The sequence below is a fragment of the Zea mays genome, chromosome 2 (assembly GCF_902167145.1).
Source record: "Zea mays cultivar B73 chromosome 2, Zm-B73-REFERENCE-NAM-5.0, whole genome shotgun sequence".
NCBI classification, from domain to species: Eukaryota; Viridiplantae; Streptophyta; class Magnoliopsida; order Poales; family Poaceae; genus Zea; species Zea mays.
In genome coordinates this window covers 9,242,300-9,263,407 of record NC_050097.1, presented here as the reverse complement: position 1 = coordinate 9,263,407, position 21,108 = coordinate 9,242,300, and the positions used below count along the sequence as shown (strand labels likewise).

Sequence of the window (21,108 nt, the reverse complement as noted above, 5' to 3'; positions counted from 1 at the left end):
GAAAAGTCCGAAACCCAAGGGACCCTCAAACGCTTCCTCAGGAGAGCTCAAAATGAGTTTGAGCTCAAAGTGAAGAAGATAAGGAGCGACAACGGATCCGAGTTCAAGAACCTTCAAGTGGAGGAGTTCCTTGAAGAGGAAGGGATCAAGCACGAGTTCTCCGCTCCCTACACACCACAACAAAATGGTGTGGTAGAGAGGAAGAACATGACGCTCATCGATATGGCGAGAACGATGCTAGGAGAGTACAAGACCCCCGAGTGCTTTTGGACGGAAGCCGTGAACACGGCTTGCCACGCCATCAACAGGGTCTACCTTCATCGTCTCCTCAAGAAGACGTCGTATGAGCTACTAACCGGTAACAAACCCAATGTATCTTACTTTCGTGTATTTGGGAGCAAGTGCTACATTCTAGTGAAGAAAGGTAGAAATTCTAAGTTTGCTCCCAAAGCTGTAGAAGGGTTTTTGTTAGGTTATGACTCAAATACAAAGGCGTATAGAGTCTTCAACAAATCATCGGGTTTGGTTGAAGTCTCTAGCGACGTTGTATTTGATGAGACTAATGGCTCTCCAAGAGAGCAAGTTGTTGATTGTGATGATGTAGATGAAGAAGATGTTCCGACGGCCGCTATACGAACCATGGCGATTGGAGAAGTGCGGCCACAGGAACAAGATGAACGAGATCAACCTTCTTCCTCAACCATGGTGCAACCCCCAACTCAAGACGATGAACAGGTTCATCAACATGAGGCGTGTGATCAAGGGGGAGCACAAGGTGATCAAATGATGGAGGAAGAAGCGGAACCGGCACCTCCAACCCAAGTTCGAGCGATAATTCAAAGGGATCATCCCGTCGACCAAATTTTGGGTGACATTAGCAAGGGAGTAACTACTCGTTCTCGATTAGTTAATTTTTGTGAGCATTACTCCTTTGTCTCTTCTATTGAGCCTTTCAGGGTAGAGGAGGCCTTGCTAGATCCGGACTGGGTGTTGGCCATGCAGGAGGAGCTCAACAACTTCAAGAGAAATGAAGTTTGGACGCTGGTGCCTCGTCCGAAGCAAAATGTTGTGGGAACCAAGTGGGTGTTCCGCAACAAACAAGACGAGCACGGAGTGGTGACAAGGAACAAGGCTCGACTTGTGGCAAAAGGTTATGCCCAAGTCGCAGGTTTGGACTTTGAGGAGACTTTTGCTCCTGTGGCTAGGCTAGAGTCCATTCGTATCTTGCTAGCATATGCCGCTCACCATTCTTTCAGGTTGTACCAAATGGATGTGAAGAGCGCTTTCCTCAACGGGCCAATAAAGGAGGAGGTGTACGTAGAGCAACCCCCTGGCTTCGAGGATGAACGGTACCCCGACCACGTGTGTAAGCTCTCTAAGGCGCTCTATGGACTTAAGCAAGCCCCAAGAGCATGGTATGAATGCCTTAGAGACTTTCTAATAGCTAATGCTTTCAGGGTTGGGAAAGCCGATCCAACTCTTTTTACAAAGACATGTGATGGTGATTTGTTTGTGTGCCAAATTTATGTCGATGACATAATATTTGGTTCTACTAACCAAAAGTCTTGTGAAGAGTTTAGCAGGGTGATGACGCAGAAATTCGAGATGTCGATGATGGGCGAGTTGAACTACTTCCTTGGGTTCCAAGTGAAGCAACTCAAGGACGGCACTTTCATCTCCCAAACGAAGTACACGCAAGATCTGCTAAAGCGGTTTGGGATGAAGGACGCCAAGCCCGCAAAGACGCCGATGGGAACCGACGGACACACCGACCTCAACAAAGGAGGTAAGTCCGTTGATCAAAAAGCATACCGGTCAATGATAGGTTCCTTGCTTTACTTATGTGCTAGTAGACCGGATATTATGCTTAGCGTATGCATGTGTGCTAGATTTCAATCCGATCCTAAGGAGTGTCACTTAGTGGCGGTGAAGCGAATTCTTAGATATTTGGTAGCTACGCCTTGCTTCGGGCTCTGGTATCCAAAGGGGTCTACCTTTGACTTAGTTGGATACTCAGACTCCGACTATGCTGGATGTAAGGTCGATAGGAAGAGTACATCGGGGACGTGCCAATTCTTAGGAAGGTCCCTGGTGTCATGGAATTCTAAGAAACAAACTTCCGTTGCCCTATCCACCGCTGAGGCCGAGTATGTTGCCGCAGGACAGTGTTGCGCGCAACTACTTTGGATGAGGCAAACCCTCCGGGACTTTGGCTACAATCTGAGCAAAGTCCCACTCCTATGTGATAATGAGAGTGCTATCCGCATGGCGGAAAATCCTGTTGAACACAGCCGCACAAAGCACATAGACATCCGACATCACTTTTTGAGAGACCACCAGCAAAAGGGAGATATCGAAGTGTTTCATGTTAGCACCGAGAACCAGCTAGCCGATATCTTTACCAAGCCTCTAGATGAGAAGACCTTTTGCAGGCTGCGTAGTGAGCTAAATGTCTTAGATTCGCGAAACTTGGATTGAATTGTAGCATACATGTGTTTATGCCTTTGATCATGTTCATTCTGCATTTTGTTGCTTATTGTGGTGCTCAAGTTGTACAAACACTCCCTGGACCTCACAAGTCCGTTGCAAAGTGATGCACATGTTTAGGGGGCGATGTGTTACAACTTGACCCTTTGAGACTAACCATGTGTTTGAGTTTGATGATTTAGTCTCGAAGGAGGATTGAAAGGGAAAAGGTGGACTTGGACCATGAAAGACTTCCACTGCACTCCGATGAGAGGGTAACTTATTCCAAGTTCATCTCATGAAATCTTATTGCCAGTTGCTCTTAATTGAAGAATTTGGTGAGGCAATGGGGTTAAAGGGCCAAAGTTGATCCCGTTTTGGTGCTTGATGCCAAAGGGGGAGAAAATAAAGGCCAAAGTAATAAATGGATCAGCTACCACTTGAGAAATTTTGAAAATAGTAGAATAGAGTTTTTGTTTTGTCAAAAGCTTTTATTGTCTCTTATTGTCTCTATTGTCGAAAATTGGCTTCTTGTGGGGAGAAGTGTGAAATAGGGGGAGTTTTTGAAATCTTTGATCAATCTCTTTTGGAATGACTCTCTTTATGCTTCAACATGTGTGTTTGATTTAGAGATAGAGATTTGAGTTTGATTTACAAAAACAAACCAAGTGGTGGCAAAAGATGATCCATATATGCCAAAATTGGATAAAACTCAAAGTTAGTTTTTATTTGAAGTGATTTTGCACTTGTTCTAGTTGCCTTATGTTGTGTTGGCATAAATCACCAAAAAGGGGGAGATTGAAAGGGAAATATGCCTTTGGGCCATTTCTAAGTATTTTGGTGATTGAGTGCAAACACAAGTGCTTAAATGTGAAAATGTGCCCATGTTTGAACAAAGTGAAAATCACAAGTAAAGGTATGTTTCTAAGCCTTAGTACATTGGTTTTGTGTACTAATATCTTGTCTAAGTGTTAGAAACAGGAAGAAGCAGAAAAGAAAAGAAGTAGAAGAGTGGCTGTGTACAGCCAAAGGCTGTTTCGGGCTGGGGCACCGGACTGTCCGGTGTGCACCGGACAGTGTCCGGTGCGCCAGACCAGCGCGGGGCAAACCAGCCGCTCTCGGGTTTTTCTCCGGCGACTTCGGCTAAAATTCACCGGACTGTCCGGTGTGCACCGGACTGTCCGGTGAGCCAACGGTCGGCCGGGCCAACGGTCGACCGCGCGATCGGCGCGCGACACGTGGCCGAGCCAACGTTCGGAAAGGTACACCGGACTGTCCGGTGTGCACCGGACATGTCCGGTGCGCCAACTGTGCGCAGATCTGCATCAGAAAGCAACGGTCGGATGAGCTTTTTATGGAAACAAATCGGGCACCGGACAGTGTCCGGTGTGCACCGGACTGTCCGGTGCGCCACGAGACAGAAGGCAAAGATGGCCTTCCAGATTTGTTCCCAACGGCTCCTAGCTGCCTTGGGGCTATAAAAGGGACCCCTTGGCGCATGGAGGAGATAACCAAGCATTCCTTGAGCACTCTTGATCACTCACACATCAATCTTGCGCACTTGTTCGACATTCTAGTGATTTGAGCTCCGTTCTAGTGTGCTAGTCTCTTGAGCTCAAGTCTGGGTCTTGTGTGTGCGTATTCGCTGTGATCTTTGTGTTGTGTGTGAGTTGCTAATCCCTCCCTTGCTCTGTGATTCTCTGTGAACATCTTTTGTAAGGGCGAGAGGCTCCAAGTTGTGGAGATTCCTCGCAAACGGGATTGAGAAAAGAAAAGCAAGAACACCGTGGTATTCAAGTTGATCATTGGATCACTTGAGAGGAGTTGAGTGCAACTCTCGTCCGTTGGGACGCCACAACGTGGAGTAGGCAAGTTTTGTACTTGGCCGAACCACGGGATAACCACCGTGTCATCTCTGTGATTGATTTCTTGTGGTTATTGTGTTTCGACTCCACTCTAGCCACTTGGCCATAATTGTGCTAACACTTAACAAGTTTTTTGTGGCTTAAGTTTTGAAGTTTTACAGGATCACCTATTCACCCCCCTCTAGGTGCTCTCAGGAAGACACTCTTCATGTCCATTTGATAAAGCTTAAAGCCATGGTAAGTAGCATAGGCAAGTAATATGCGAATTGATTCAAGCCTAGCTACGGGTGCATAGGTTTCACCGAAATCCAAACCTTTGACTTGGGAATATCCCTTGGCCACAAGTCGGGCTTTGTTCCTTGTCACCACACCATGCTCATCTTGCTTGTTGCAGAACACCCACTTGGTACCTACAACATTTTGATTAGTGCGTGGAACCAAATGCCATACCTCATTCCTCATGAAGTTGTTGAGCTCCTCTTGCATTGCCAGCACCCAATCCAAATCTCTAACTGCATCCTCTACCCTGTAAGGCTCAATAGAGGAGACAAAAGAGTAATGTTCACAAAAATGAGTGACTCAAGATCGAGTTGTTACCCCCTTATGAATATCACCGAGGATGGAGTTCACGGGGTGATCTCATTGAATCGCTTGGTGGACTCTTGGGTGTGGCGGTCTTGGACCCTGACCATCTTCCTTGTCTTGATCATTAGCATCTCCCCCTTGATCATTGTCCTCCTCTTGAGGTGGCTCATCTTCTTGAGCTTGATCCTCATCTTGAGTTGGTGGAGATGCTTGATTTGAAGATGATGGTTGATCTTGTGCATGTGGAGGCTCCTCGGGTTCCGTGGGGCACACATCCCCAATGGACATGTTCCTTAGCGTGACGCATGGGGCCTCTTCATCATCTAGCTCATCAATATCAACTTGCTCTTCTTGAGAGCCATTAGTCTCATCAAACACAATGTCACAAGAAACTTCAACTAGTCCAGTGGACTTGTTAAGGACTCTATATGCCCTTGTGTTTGAGTCATAACCAAGTAAAAAGCCTTCTACAGCCTTAGGAGCAAATTTAGTTTTTCTACCTCTTTTAACAAGAATAAAACATTTGCTACCAAAGACTCTAAAATATGAAACATTGGGCTTTTTACCGGTGAGGAGTTCATATGATGTCTTCTTGAGGATTCGGTGAAGATATAACCGGTTGATGGAGTAGCAGGCGGTGTTAATCTCCTCGGCCCAAAACCGGTCCGGTGTCTTGTACTCATCAAACATGGTCCTCGCCATGTCAAGTAAAGTTCTAGTCTTCCTCTCCACTACACCATTTTGATGAGGTGTGTAGGGAGAAGAGAACTCATGCTTGATGCCTCCTCCTCAAGGAAGCCTTCAATTTGAGAGTTCTTGAACTCCGTCCCATTGTCGCTTCTAATCTTTTTGATCCTCAATCCGAACTCATTTTGAGCTCATCTCAAGAATCCCTTTAAGGTCTCTTAGGTTTGTGATTTATCCTGCAAAAAGAATATCCAAGTGAAGCAAGAATAATCATCCACAATTACAAGACAGTACTTACTCCCGCCGATGCTTATGTAAGCTATCGGGACGAATAGATCCATGTGGAGTAGTTCCAGTGGCCTGTCCGTTGTCATGATGTTTTTGTGTGGATGATGGGCACCAACTTGCTTTCCTGCTTGGCATGCGCTACAAACCCTGTCTTTCTCAAAATGAACATTGGTTAGTCCCAAAATGTGTTCTCCCTTTAGATCTTATGAAGATTCTTCATCCCAACATGGGCTAGTCGGCGATGCCAGAGCCAACCCATATTAGTCTTAGCAATTAAGCAAGTATCGAGTTCAGCTTTATTAAAATCAACTAAGTATAGCTGACCCTCTAATACTCCCTTAAATGCTACTGAATCATCACTTCTTCTAAAGGCAATAACACATATATCCGTAAAAAGACAGTTGTAACCCATTTTGCATAATTGAGAAACAGAAAACAAATTATAATCTAAAGAATCTACAAGAAAAACATTGGAAATGGAATGGTCAGGTGATATAGCAATTTTACCAAGTTCTTTGACCAAACCTTGATTTCCATCCCTGAATGTGTTAGTTCTTTGGGGATCTTAGTTTTTATCATAGGAGGAGAACATTCTTTTCTCCCCTGTCATGTGGTTTATGCACCCGCTATCAATGATCCAACTTGAGCCCACGGATGCATAAACCTGCAAAACAGTTTTAGTCCTTATTCTTAGGTACCCAAACGGTCTTGGGTCCTTTCACATTAGAAACAAGCACCTTGGGTACCCAAACACAAGTCTTTGACCCCTTGTGTTTGGTCCCAACATATTTGGCAACTACTTTGCCTGATTTGTTAGGCAGCACATATGAAGCATCAAAAGTCTTAAATGAAATAATTGGCTCATTTGATGCAGTAGGAGATTTCTTTTTAGGCAATTTAGCATGGGTTGATTGTCTAGAACTAGATGCCTCATTCTTATACATAAAAGCATGATGAGAGCCAGAATGAGACTTCCTAGAATGAATTCTCCTAATTTTATGTTCGGGATAACCAGCAGGATATAAAATGTAACCCTCGTTATCCTGAACCATGAGAGCCTTACCCTTAACAAAATTAGACAATTTCTTGGGGGCATTAAGCTTGACATTGCCTCCCTGTTGGAAGCCAATGTCATCCTTAATGCCAGGGCGTCTCCCATTATAGAGCATGCTTCTAGCAAATTTAATTTTTTCATTTTCTAAGTCATGCTCATTGATCTTAGCACTAAGTTGAGCTATGTGATCATTTTGTTGTTTAATTAAAGCTAGGTGATCATGGATAGCATCAATATTAATGTCTCTACATCTAGTACAAATGGAAACATGATCAATAGTAGATGTAGAGGGTTTGCAAACATTTATTTCATCAATCTTAGCATGTAACATGTCATTTTCATTTCTAAGATTGGAAATAACATCATTGCAAACATTTAAATACTTAGCCTTAGCAATTAATTTTTCATTCTCAATCTTAAGGCTAGAAAGTGAGGCATTCAATTTATCAATCTTAGCAATCAAACTAGCATTATCATTTCTAAGATTGGTAATTGAATCATCACAAGCATTTAACTTCTCAACCTTAGCAATAAAACTAGCATTCTCGGCTCTAAGGTTGGAAATGGTGTCATGGCAAATGCTAAGCTCACTAGTTAATTTTTCACATTTTTCTAGCTCCTGAGCATAAGCATTCTTAACTTTAACATGCTTCTTATTTTCCTTAATAAGGAAGTCCTCTTGGCTATCCAAAAGTTCATCCTTCTCATGAATAACACTAATCAATTCATTCAATTTTTCCTTTTGTTGCATGTTGAGGTTGACAAAAAGTGTGAGTAAATCATCCTCATCATCACTAGAGCTAGCCTCATCACTAGATGTTGCATATTTAGTGGAAGCTCTAGATTTTACCTTCTTGTTTTTGCCATCCTTTGCCTCGAGGCACTTGTGGCCGACGTTTGGGAAGAGGAGGCCTTTGTTGACGGCGATGTTGACAGCGTCCTCGTCAGAGGAGGAGTCGATGGAGCTCTTATCGAAGTCCCATTCTCGACACACGTGGGCATCACCGCCCTTCTTCTTGTAGTACCTCTTCTTCTCCTTCTTCTTTGCCCTCTTGTCGTCGCCCCTGTCACTATCACTTGATAACAGACATTTTGCTATAAAGTGACCGGGCTTACCACACTTGTAGCAAACCTTTTTGGAACGGGGTTTGTAATCTCTCCCCTTCCTTTGCTTGAGGATTTGGCGAAAGCTCTTGATGATGAGCGCCATTTCCTCGTTGTCGAGCTTGGAGGCGTTGATGGGGAGCCTACTTGTTGTAGACTCTTATTTCTTTTCTTCCGTTGCTTTGAAGGCAACGGGTTGCACCTCGGATGTAGAGGTGGCGGCTCGCTCGATGATTTGTTTGGAGCCTTTGATCATCAATTCAAAGCTCACAAACTTCCATATAACTTCCTCGGGAGACATTAGCTTGTATCTAGGATCACCACGAATTAATTGAACTTGTGTAGGATTAAGAAAAATGAGTGATCTTAGAATAACCTTGACCATTTCATGGTCATCCCATTTTGTGCTCCCGAGGTTGCACACTTGATTCACCAAGCTCTTGAGCCGGTTGTACATGGCTTGTGGCTCCTCTCCTTGGTTGAGCATAAAACGACCGAGCTCCCCCTCGATCATCTCCCACTTGGTGATCTTTGTCACATCATCTCCTTCGTACGCGGTTTTGAGCACGTCCCAAATTTCTTTGGCACTTTTCAACCCTTGCACCTTATTATACTCATCTCGACTTAGAGAGGCGAGGAGTATAATAGTGGCTTGAGAGTCAAAGTGCCGGATTTGGGCAACTTCGTCCGCATCATAATCTTCATCCCCTACGGATGGTACCTGTGCTCCAAACTCAATAATATCCCATATGCTTGCGTGGAGCGAGGTTAAGTGATGCCTCATCATATCACTCCACATGCTATAATATTCACCATAAAAAACTGGTGGTTTGCCTAATGGGACGAAAAGTAAAGGAGTATGTTTAGAAATGCGATGGTAGCTTAGGAGGATCTTACTAAACTTCTTGCGCTCATGGCGCTTAGAAGTGACGGACGGCGTGTCAGAGCCGGAGGTGGATGACGACGAAGAGTCGGTCTCGTAGTAGACCACTTTCTTCATCTTCTTTTTCTTCTCGCCGCTCCGATGCGACTTGGCATGTGAAGGGGATCCATTCACTTTGTTGTCGGACTCTCCCGATGGAGTCTTACCGTGGCTTGTGGCAGGCTTCTCGCCGGTCACGACCTCCTTCTTGGCGTGATCTCCCAACATCACTTCGAGCGGTTAGGCTCTAATGAAGTATCGAGTTCTGATACCAATTGAAAGTTGCCTAGAGGGGGTGAATAGGCGAAATCTAAAAATTATAAACTTAAGCACACACTACAAGCCGGGGTTAGCGTTAGAATTAAAATCGAGTCCGAAAGAGAGGGCGAAAACAAATCATAAGCAAATGAAGAGAGTGACGCGGTGATTTGTTATACCGAGATTCGGTTCTTGCAAACCTACTCTCCGTTGAGGTGGTCACAAAGACCGGGTCTCTTTCAACCCTTTCCCTCTCTCAAACGGTCACCTAGACCGAGTGAGCTTTTCTCCTTAATCAAATGGGTCACTTAGACCCCTACAAGGACCACCACAACTTGGTGTCTCTTGCTTTGATTACAAGTGTCTTGAGAATAAGAAAGAGGAAGAAGAAAAGTGATCCAAGCGCAAGAGCTCAAAGAACACAAGCAAAACTCTCTCTCTAGTCACTAATTGCTTTGAGTGGAATTGGGACTTGGAGAGGCTTTGATTCAATCTAATTGTGTCTTGAATTGAATGCACTAGCTCTTGTATTGAGTGAGATGTCTGAAAAACTTGGATGCCTTGAAGTGTGGTGGTTGGGGGTATTTATAGCCCCACCCACCAAAATGGCTGTTGGGGAGGCTGTCTGTCGATGGGCACACCGGACAGTTTGGTGCGACACCGGACACTGTCCGGTGCGCCAGCCACGTCACCCAACCGTTAGGGTTCTGACGGTTTCGATCGTTGGAGCTCTGACTTCATGGGGCACCGGACAGTCCGGTGCCGCACTGGACAGGTACTGTGCACTGTCCGGTGCGCCTTCTGGCGCTACTCTGACTCTGCGCGCGCAGACGCGCACTGTTCACTGTTCACTATTGTTTTTGCAGACGACCGTTGGCGCAGTAGCCGTTGCTCCGCATGGCACACCAGAAAGTCTAGTGCTACACTGGATAGTCCGGTGAATTATAGCGGAGTGGCTCTCCAAAAACCCGAAGCTGAGCAGTTCATTGTTGATCTCCCTAGTGCACCGGATACTGTCCGGTGGCACACCGGATAGTCCGGTGCGCCAGACCAGGGCAGCCTTAGGTTGGATTTGCTCCTTTCTGTTTGAACCCTATCTTGGACTTTTATTGGTTTGTGTTGAACCTTTGGCACCTGTAGAACTTATAATCTAGAGCAAACTAGTTAGTCCAATTGTCTGTGTTGGGTAATTCAACCACTAAAATCATTTAGGAAAAGGTTTGACCCTATTTTCCTTTCAGCGACGATGGAGAAGGGGCGGAGACACAAGAAAAGGGGTGGCGGCGCTGAGAAGGGTGCCCGTGAGACAGTGTGTACTGTATTGGTACAGATAGAAGCGTAGGCAAAACAGTGTTTGCGTTGTGTACAGATGGTGGGTCGGCCCACAATAGAGGCCGGATTAGTGGCCCAAAACAGGCATAACTAGTCGACCATAACCCCAGTCGGACGACTAATCGCGATTAGTCGGCGACTAGGACGACTAATCGCTACCTAGTCGCTCTAGTCGAGTCGGAGACACTAATCGAGCTCGGACTAGCGATAAGACTGACTAATCGTGATTAATTGCGATTAATTGGACGACTTTAAAACCTTGTTGCCAGTGAGTATGTTGATAGTTTTTTTGCTTCCTATGTATGACATGTTTGTCGATTTATGTTCCTGGGGATGGGTAAATGTAACTGGGAAACTTTCTATGCGTTCATGCCCTTATCTAATTATGCCATCTCTGTCAATCATGTAAATACTAAAATGGGCATATCATATAACTTTGATTCCTTTTGAACAATTTAGTTTACAGAAAAAACTATGTTTGTATATGAACAGAGGATAGTCATAGCAATGTACGAGTACAATCTTATATATCTTGGTATGTAAAGATCCACTTTTAGTGATGCTAACAAAAGTATAGAATAACAATTAATATTTTTGCAGCCAATGTATTTTATTATAATGATGTTGTAGCAACGTACAAGCATATATCTAGTTATCTGATTATTAAGCTATTGTTTTGATTCTGCAAGGGCGTACCCAGTGCCATATCTTCCCGTACTGTGTGAGGTCTGGAAAAGGATATCTTTAAGCACCAATCCTTACCTCCATAATATGATGGGGCATTCTCTTCCCCAGGCAAGTTTTTCTGCTCAATTGTGCTTGATTCAGTCCATGTTTGTTCTTCCTCTTCAGATTTGATAATATGATTTCACAGCCATTGAAATAATAAGCAGAGGAAGTACAAACAATCCATAGAAGTGCATAACTATATATATAATATGATTTCAAACTGTTTCTATAGTTTCTATACTTTTGTTAGAAACTATTTAACCCTCATGTTCTTTACACTTTCTTACTTTCTTAATAGAGTAAAATAAAAATTATTTAACCCTCATGTTTTGTACACTGAAGCCCGATTACAGCAGAACCGTCCGATCCCGGATCCAATAGCCGAAAACCACCATCCTCGAAGCCCTAGCGCCGCCACCCTATTAATGCTCGTCTCTCTCGCGCTGAGCGCTCCAATTTCCTCCACTTCCCAAACCCTACCGGCGGCGCAGCAGCATCACAACCACCGCCCGAAGATGGTGAAGTTTCTCAAGCCCGGCAAGGCCGTAATCCTCCTCCAGGGCAGGTTCGCCGGCCGGAAGGCGGTGATCGTGCGCGTGTTCGAGGAGGGCACCCGCGACCGTCCCTATGGGCACTGCCTCGTCGCCGGCCTGGCCAAGTACCCCAAGAAGGTGATCCGCAAGGACTCCGCCAAGAAGACGGCCAAGAAGTCCCGCGTCAAGTGTTTCATCAAGCTCGTCAATTTCACTCACCTCATGCCCACCCGCTACACCCTCGACGTCGATTTCAAAGACGTCGCCTCGGGCGGGCCCGACGCGCTCTCCACCCGGGACAAGAAGGTCGAAGCCTGCAAGGCCGCCAAGGCGCGCCTCGAGGAGAGGTTCAAGACCGGCAAGAACAGGTGGTTCTTTACCAAGCTCCGCTTCTAGGCGCCGGGCACCCCGCATAGTGACTACTTTAGTTGTCAATTTGTTGTATCGGAAACCATTTAAGCTATTTCTGTTTTGGTATTGCGCTTGTTATGGATCTCGGAGAAGATTTTGTTAAAAACATGTCGATGATGTGTTAAATGATGCCCAAAGGAAACGTCTCGTTGAACTTTTGCTGAGAATCACTGCTCGTGACGTGTTGTTAATCTTCTGCGTTGTTAGTATTATATTTTGTTGATGCATCACTGAATGCTTCTTGGTATACATGCGAGTAGTCTTGCAGGGCCTTAATCATTGTGTATAATTAATACTTAAATGTGTTCATGCATCAAAAGGACTAGTTTTCCTGGATTGTTTCTCTTTGAGTGTGTTGCTGCTTCTATCGGCACCCGCTGAGTGTGCATAAAAGGACAAAAAAATTTCATGAACGCCTGCCCATTTGGAAACTCTATTTTAGCAAACATTTTTTATTTTCTCAAAAAATTAGTTCATTTTCTCTTGAGAAAATGGAAATCCCTTAGAAAAATAGGTTTCCAAACTAACCCTAAAGTTTTCCTAGATTGTTTCTCTTTGAGCGTGTTGCTGCTTCTATCGGCACCCGCTGAGTGTGCATAAAAGGACAAAAAAATTTCTTGAACGCCTGCCCATCATTAAAGACTAGTTTGAGAACTCCATTTTACCAAACAATTTTCATTTTCTCAAGAAAAATTAGTTTATTTTCTCTTGGGAAAATGGAAATCCCTTAGAAAAATAAGGCTTCCAAACTAACCCTAATGTTAAGAAGTATGGAAAAGAATCCCAGAAAAAAAGAGTACAGAACGCCCCAGCAAAAAATCATACAATAAAAGGGCAATTCAAACAGTTGTTTCAATGGTTGTGAAATCATATAGATATAGTTATACACTTCTATGGATTGTGTACTGAATTGAATACTGGTCATTGCTTTGATTAGTAATACTCTATTTGGTTAAAGCTGTGGAGCATGCTACTACTTACCTATGTACTAGTCATACAGTGCACCATTCAGTCCCAATCCAGGGAATAAACAACTTGTATGCACTTACGGTAATACCATCAGAACATGGCCATGTTGTGTTTAACATGTGTTGTAATTCTTGTCATTTGCATTGCTATAGTTTTTTTATACTCATTTCAGCACTGAGCCTAACACCATCAGATTTTTTTTTGTTAGATTGCACCTTTTTTGTTCTAATTCCACATTCACAAGTCACAACATTTACCTACTTTTGATAAGCCAACAGCAAATTGGTGGTGTCAGTTGTGCATTGTGCTACTCTAGTGGCAAAGCAAACCTAAAGATTAGGTGTTTATGTTTTTAAATCATATGTACTCACAAAATCTGTACTGGCCATGGTATGTTTTCTGTTCACAAGTCACAACATTTACCTACTTTTGATAAGCCAACAGCAAATTGGTGGTGTCAGTTGTGCATTGTGCTACTCTAGTGGCAAAGCAAACCTAAAGATTAGGTGTTTATGTTTTTAAATCATATGTACTCACGAAATCGGTACTGGCCATGGTATGTTTTCTGTCTATTTTTTGACCTCTGCAGTAACACTGTTGATTTAGGTCAAATCATAATTGAAACACTCACACCTTTATTCTTAATGGTCTTAGATTCTAAGATTATGTTTCGTTCGCTGCCTAACTTCTTGCTACTGTTTGACTAACTTATTCTGCTCAATAACCCATGGAAAATAAGGAATCATAGGCATAATGGGTTGCACAAGAAAAAAAATAAAACACTGGAAATGATACAGAAAAACATAGGGAAACTGCATACAAAGGTATGCAATTTGTCTCAACGTTGCTACTTGTTTATGTCTGTATTATACATCATGATGGATCTCACCATAGCCTATCAGATCAAACAATAACACCAAAGCTAAAGTGAGATACAGAAGCAGAAAAAGGCTCCAGATAGACCTCAAAGACCAGCCCTGTCCTTTTTTTTTCTAGTCCTTGTTGTACATGCAATACAGGTTACTCTAAAACATGAAAAACGAAGCATCTAGGTACTCCTTTACATTATTCCTTGGATTGAATGCTAGGTTTACAATGTTTCGCCTTCTGGTTCTGGCCTGCACTAGATCTTCTGCTTGAGCACCTGGCGGAGCTGGACCTTATGGCTCTCCAACCGTGCCTCCATGAGCTTCGCCTTCAAGCTGTGCTTCTGGGACATCCGCGGGTACTCTATACAGCCCTTGAATCCCCGGTTGAATTGGACGTTCATCGAGTCTGGTGAGCTCCACTGCTCAACACACGGTGGACTGAGCCCTATTTCTTGGATGCCACTTTCAACAGTGGAATAGGTCCCGACTGAGAGCCGCACGTTTGACGATCTTGCATTTACCGTTTCAACTGCGTCTTTCTTGCATATCTCGCTGTTCTTTGGGCGGGACGACTTCCAGAGCTTTGAAATGGCCGATTCTTTCTTCTTGGGCTGGTTCATGTTTGTCAGGCAGGCATCAGCTGACTCATCCTTCAGCTTCTCACTCTCCATACGCTCGAATCCATTTCTGCTCTTCCAAGGAATGCTTCCGTCGCAGACCTTGTTGCTGACCGAAGGCTCGCTTCCATCAGGTGAACCGCTTGAACCCTGGACATCTTCGTGGCTTATTGTCTCCCAGCTGCTGCCATCTTCAGTGTCGCTTTCATCTTTAGGGCTTTTGTTCGAGTTTGCCTTGGCTTTCTTTTCGAGGAATATATCGGTCATTGGGCTAACCTCTTGAATTTCTGGTTCACATTTGGCAGAGCTATTCTTGTAACATGGCTCGATCTCCTTGATGACAGGCTCCTCACTTGGACGCAGCTCTTCAAAAATGGAAAATATGTCTTCTGATGCGGCCGGTGGCTCGTACCTGAACTCAGCATCTTGGGCTCTGACTGACTTGATTGCCTGTATTATGCTCTCTGCTTGCTCTACTACCGTGACGTCTCCATTAGCAGTACTGCATGCAGCAATAAACGCCTCAACATCCTGTTGCAGTTTGCTCAGCTGTGTGTATTTTGCGTCGAGAGTAAGTTTTGCATCAACAAGCTTCATCTGCACCCGTTCTTCACGCCACACCTCCGCCATCTGCAGCATCTTCCGCTCCTCGTCTACCTCCTCTCGCAACCTCTGGGAGTCCCGTTTCAGGGCCTCGATCTCAGCTTTGTCTTCATCCACCTCTCTTGCTAGCTCGTTGCACACCTCCTCAGTGAGCTCACGTGCTTTCCTCTCTGTCTCATACTCTTGTAACAGCTGTTTTGCTGACATCTTGGCCTCCTTCAGCTCGTTGACGAGTTTCATGTTAATCATCTCCAGCCGCCTCCGGTTTTTCTTCTCGTGGTCAAGGTCTGCCTTCATATCTTCGAGGATAGCACGCACCTTTTCATGCTCTCTGTTCCTCCAAGCCGCTTTCTCCTCCGCAAGTTTCTTGAACAAGTGGTCAAGCCTCTTCTTAGCTGACCGTCGCTCAGTTTCCATCGCACTTATCCTATCACGTGCTTGCTGAAGCTCCATCTGGAGGTCAGCAACATACGCGGTGTCTCTGTGTTCATCAAGAAGATTCAGCTGGCTGGCTATCAGATACGCATCATGCGATTCCATTCCCTTTATGTCCCCAGGCTCCCATTTCGTTGCCTTCTCCATGGTAGCGACAGGCAGCATAGCAGAAGTAGCATGAAGTTGTCCCTGCAGAATTTGCTGTGTCAATGATCTTACAGGCTGATACGAGTAAAAGCAGTTAATGAATGTCTTTTAGGTTCTTTTCCTCACCTTGTGGAGCTCTCCACTCTTCCGCTCCAAAACAGATATGGGGCTTGAAACCTCATTCTTCGAACTCTGGTGATGACCTGAAGTGTTCTGCTTCAGAAGCTGGACTTGTAGATGCCTTGGGATATGCTGTCATATAAGCACATATCAGGATATGACACACATTAAAAAAAACAAAAAGGAATCTATAGCATTTTATACTAAAATTTACTTGCACGGCTGTTCCATGATGAAGGGCATGTTTGTTTACCCCCCAGATTATATAATCTAGATTAAATAATCCTAAAAGGCAAACAAACAGTCCAGCTTATTTGTCCAGATTATATAATCTAACCCCTTGGATTATGATAATCCATAAGCAAGTGAGGAGGTGCTTATTTCAGATTATTTTTTTCCCACTTCCCCACTACCCTTTCAAGTTTCCTAGAAATTACCCACCATTGCCATTATAATCCACCGAATCGGTTTTGCGCCTAGTACTAGTCAATTTAGGGATGAAGAAGGTGACATGAATGTCTTCCGTGATAATATTGCTAATGCAATATTTGCCAATGTCAATTGAATTTTTTTTTCATACATGAGTGTCAACCTAGTACAAATATAGAGGGCATTCTTGTCTTCCTCATACAAAAGAATTATATTAACAACTCAAATAATCTAGGTAAACAAACAGGACTACTCAGATTATATAATCCGGATTATATAATCCAGATTATATAATCCTCCAAAAATAATCCAGATTATATAATCCATGGGGGTAAACAAACAGGCCCGAAGCATATCTATCAAGAGAGTAGCACTGGATCTGCACATGTTCATGTCACTATTTTGTACTGTGACTAGAAAGGAACATCACGAACATACTACATTTTTTTTTAAAAAAAGGGGTAGAATTTTCGGTAGAAAGTTTTTTTCATAGAACAAGGAGCATCTATAGGGGCCCTAACAATCATCACGTGGGGGACCTACCTCTATCAAACCGAATCATATACAGGGAACCTACACCTAGAGCGTTGGTAACATCGTCGCATTTGTTGGCTAGCATTTTCGTCCCAACCTAAGGGGCTAAGATTCAGAATTCAAAAACCATTTCCTGGAAGGGGACTAGGATGGTCTGCGATACTATGAGACAAGCAGCTAAACAGGACCACGTGCTCCTGTCCTGAACCCAGTATCAGTGTTTGTTGCTGCACGGCACAAGAGTCAAGAACCGAGAGCCATTTTGCCCGGTTCAGAAGCTCACACCCTGACAGACCTTTTCACGATCCAAATTCCAAGCTCCACCCTTAACACAGGACGCAGCAACTCGGCAAACTGATGAAGGTGCGCACCCGCACTGATGGCCAGGCCAACCAATCAAGCACAAAAGGCTGAAACGCACGGGAAGTGCATTTGTGGCTGCACGGGCAGGGCCGGGCATGGAGACTCGGAGAGGATCCGATGATTGGGGCCCATACACATGTACTACACAGGAATCACATGAGGAGATCCGAGCACTGGAAAACGCTGCGTCTGTTGGATGGATGGGGTTTTAATTCATGGGCAGAGGATCACGGCCACCGTACTGTGCCTGCTGCACGGCCGCCTTCATAAATGGCCATGCTTCAGGGCAACGCATCTACTGACGTCCAGGAGAGTACTAAATGCGCCGACATGGCAACGGGCAGTGCGTGTTTAGTGCTGAGGATTTAACGGGGAGAATGGGTACGTAGGAGTACTAAGATTTGACTAGTAGGCTAATCCAGTTTAGCCGAAGTAAAGCGGCTCAGATTAGCAACCCAAACAGCGCGAGAGATCTAGAACACCAAAGTTGTAACGGCCTTTTAGAGCGCACATTTTTATTTTCATTAAACACCAAAACGATACTATGGTTAGTCAGTCTAGCAATAGAAATGGCATTATAGGACAAGTCAACGTTCATGATCTGAGACACAGAACGCAGCCAGAGCCTCCTCTCCTTGTCAACACCAAGCCGAAAACGAAACAAACAAGCTGGGGGGCAAGCAGGCGGTGAAGCAGCACAACGTACCTCGACGCCCACGCGGACCCCGCTCCCGCCGCCGGCCACGGCCTCCGGCGGGCGCAGCCGCCAAACCCCGGCCGCGAGCCTCCGCACCGACACCTCCGTCGCCTTCGCCTTGGTCTCCCGCGCCCGCGCGGCGTCCCCCGCTTCGTCGGCGCCAGCCTTCCTCCCCTCACCGCGCCCGCCGCCGCCACCGACGTCCCATTTCAGCAGCGGCGTCGCGGGCCCGCTCCGCCGCCCGCTGCCCGGCCCCGGCGCCGACGCCTTAACTGGCCGCCGCTTCAGGCGGCGCGGTGTCCGGAGAGCCGGGGCAGCGGACGAGGCGGCGGCGGAACGGTTCCTGGAGCTCATCTCCGGCTGTGGCTCGGCACGGCCCGCGTCGGCGGCTGCATCGGGTGGGGAGCACGGCACGGCACGGCACGGTAGGCAGACGGGCAGAGGCGAGGAGTGCGGGCGACGCACGCGGAGCGGTGTGGTGTTCTGGTGTGGGAGCGCAGGCAGAGGCTAGACGCTAGAGAGACGTTGCGGTTGCGGGGTGGCGTTGGGAATAGCCAAGTCCAAGTACCGTCGTGCCGACTGCCGAGCGCGAGCCAATGAATAGCCAACACAAGTGGGTGTTTTTGTCTAGCCGCCCGCCTAGGAGACATATGGAGTGGGTGTTTTTGTCTGGGGGCGCGTGTCCGTCGTGCCGAACGGATTTGGGCCTGACCTAGGCTAGGCTAGGGGTGGTTTTGGGATTTCTTCTCGGGATACTGTCCTCCGGTCCGGGTCGTGCAGTTTGGTTCTCGCGATTTTGCAGACGCAGGAGTTGCGCACTGTGCAACTTCACTCAAACACATCCTTTTCGTTAAAGATTAATCCAGCCCGCCATGACGCTGACGCTGAGCTCTCCCGTCCAGATCCGAACCCTGTGCTGCAGCTCGGAGATAGATCAGCAGCCTGCTTCATTCTCTTTCCTCTCTTATTAGCCATGTGACAACCTGCTCGACGTTTTTGTTTTCGTCCCGTCAAAAAAAATCTAAAATTAAAACCAGTTTAGATATTTTTCGTTCGTTTTCGACGTTTTCATCCTACTCCCGATCCATGTGACGACCTGCTCGATGGTCTCTGCTATACTATACTATGCTATGATCCGTCGTCCTCGTCTCTTGGTCTCTCGGTACCGGCCCGGACTACTATTGCCCTGCTGGGAGGAGCAGTTGGATCCATCGGCGATCGTTTTCTGTCAAGCACGGTGGTTAGATCAGATCGCGTAGGGGTACTACGGTCTACGGCATGCACGTACAAAGTGTGTAAACATGAGTCGTCATTGGTTCTTTATTAGTGCTCGTACTAGTATATTTGTATAGTACCGCCGTATAGTCAGTTATTGGTTTTCTTTGGATTCGACCATGACATGGTCGGCATCCAAAGCAGCAGCTTGCGTCGTCGCAGGTCGCATAACGCCACAACATCGATGTCGGCTCGCACATGGCCAGGCCTACGATAGACTGCATGCACTGATGTTTGTAATAATTATTTAGGTACGAATATTTATGATAATTATTATAAGTATTTACACATAAATAATTATTTAGATAATTCATCTTTTTACATAAAAGTTAACATCTTTACAGGTTAGAACTAACGGTAGTGTTATATAGTAAATTATATTTAATATTTAGTGTGAAATAAGAAAGAAATAAACCCGAAATTTTACCAGTGGCAGATAAAAAAATTGTCTCCAATAATTAATATGGCGAGAAAGTTGGAGAGGACACTACACTTATTCTGGGAAGGACAAGGCACAGCTACACTGCAGCTTCCTCGGCCACGCATGCATATCTATCCTCGACCTCGGGCCGCTGCAGTTGGAGTAAATTCTCATAAGCTCACGGTTTACAAAACCGTTGGAGAAGTAAAAACCGCCCTCCACCGGTAACAGATTACCGGCGGTAAACCAGTAGAAAACCGGCCGGTTTGATCAAATCAAATCAGTTTGAATTCAAACCGGTTTACCAGCGAAAAACCGACGCAAAACCGGTAGAAACCGCCGGTTAACCGTGAAACAAACTGATTTTTACTGTTTTTTGCAGAAAAGAATGAAAATTTTGGCAGGATTTATTTGTAGTTTGTTCAATTCACATTGTACAGTAAATATTAATTGATCCACACGGCATATGTTCACCAAAATAATATACAACCATAAACTATAGTTCTCATGCAATAAACAACTAGCGAACTTCGCAATACTCAAATACAAGTTCTTTTAACCTCTCCAACGAGGCAACGACACATAGATCAACTTATTTCACAATACTCACATGTTTAGTTCGATTCATAGTGATAGTACTCAGGCATGTTGGAAGGGTCGTGATATTGATCCAATCCGTCATACTGACAGTGATAGGTCTATACAAAAGATATGAGATACATTAGCGAGAAAATAAGAACGACAAATAAATACTTATCCACAAAGCAAAAGAACATACCGGTGCAGCGGGAACTTGTCCATGCCCATATTGTGGTCCTGGTGGGTACATATTTGATAAATTTGAATATGGTGGTGGAGGAGGTCCATAGTTTCCATATCCATACATGATCGATGGTGGTGCTTTGCCTGATGGTGGAGGGGGTCCATAGGTTCGCGGACTCGGTTGCCATTGCCATGCATAAAGGTTATAGATTGGGTCTTATCCAGTTGGATAGTTAGAAGAACGAAGCTACTTGAGCTACAGATTCCATCTTGGACAGGAAATGAAATCGAACGACGCCGATCACTTATTGTCTCTCGCTGTGAATGAGGTGCATCATGGTAAGAATCTTGTGTGGAATGGGTGAACCGACTTCCTCCAGTGGACCTCCAATCTCCTGCACCACTCCCTCCTGTACCACTCCCTTCTGCACCATATAATTCAGCATCACCATGGCTGCCATCATCACCAGCACTAGGGTCGGTTGTGTTATCATCACTGTCTTCATCCTCTTCTTCCTCTTCGATTTGATCGGTGTTATCATCACCATGACCGCTTCTAGCCGGCGGTTTACCGCGCTTAGCCGCCGGTAAAAGGCACGGAGGCGACGACTTTTGCGTGTGCGGCGGCGACAG

The 21,108-nt window shown here is 45.3% G+C and overlaps 2 protein-coding genes across 2 annotated transcripts; one reads left to right on the top strand and one right to left on the bottom strand.

Annotated features, from left to right (window-relative positions):
- Nucleotides 1-11,706: 11,706 nt before the first annotated feature.
- LOC100193258 (60S ribosomal protein L27) lies at nt 11,707-12,401 on the top strand. The gene has a single exon (NM_001301696.2). It carries the CDS (start codon nt 11,806-11,808, stop codon nt 12,217-12,219), a length of 414 nt encoding a protein of 137 aa, NP_001288625.1. The 5' UTR covers nt 11,707-11,805; the 3' UTR covers nt 12,220-12,401.
- A 1,597-nt stretch (nt 12,402-13,998) lies between these two features.
- Nucleotides 13,999-18,597, bottom strand: LOC103645923 (uncharacterized). The gene is made up of 3 exons (NM_001352182.1): nt 18,027-18,597; nt 16,001-16,126; nt 13,999-15,916 (listed from the first exon to the last, which is right to left on the bottom strand). Exons 1-3 carry the CDS (start codon nt 18,369-18,371, stop codon nt 14,327-14,329), a joined length of 2,061 nt encoding a protein of 686 aa, NP_001339111.1. The 5' UTR covers nt 18,372-18,597; the 3' UTR covers nt 13,999-14,326.
- Between the last annotated feature and the right edge of the window lie 2,511 nt (nt 18,598-21,108).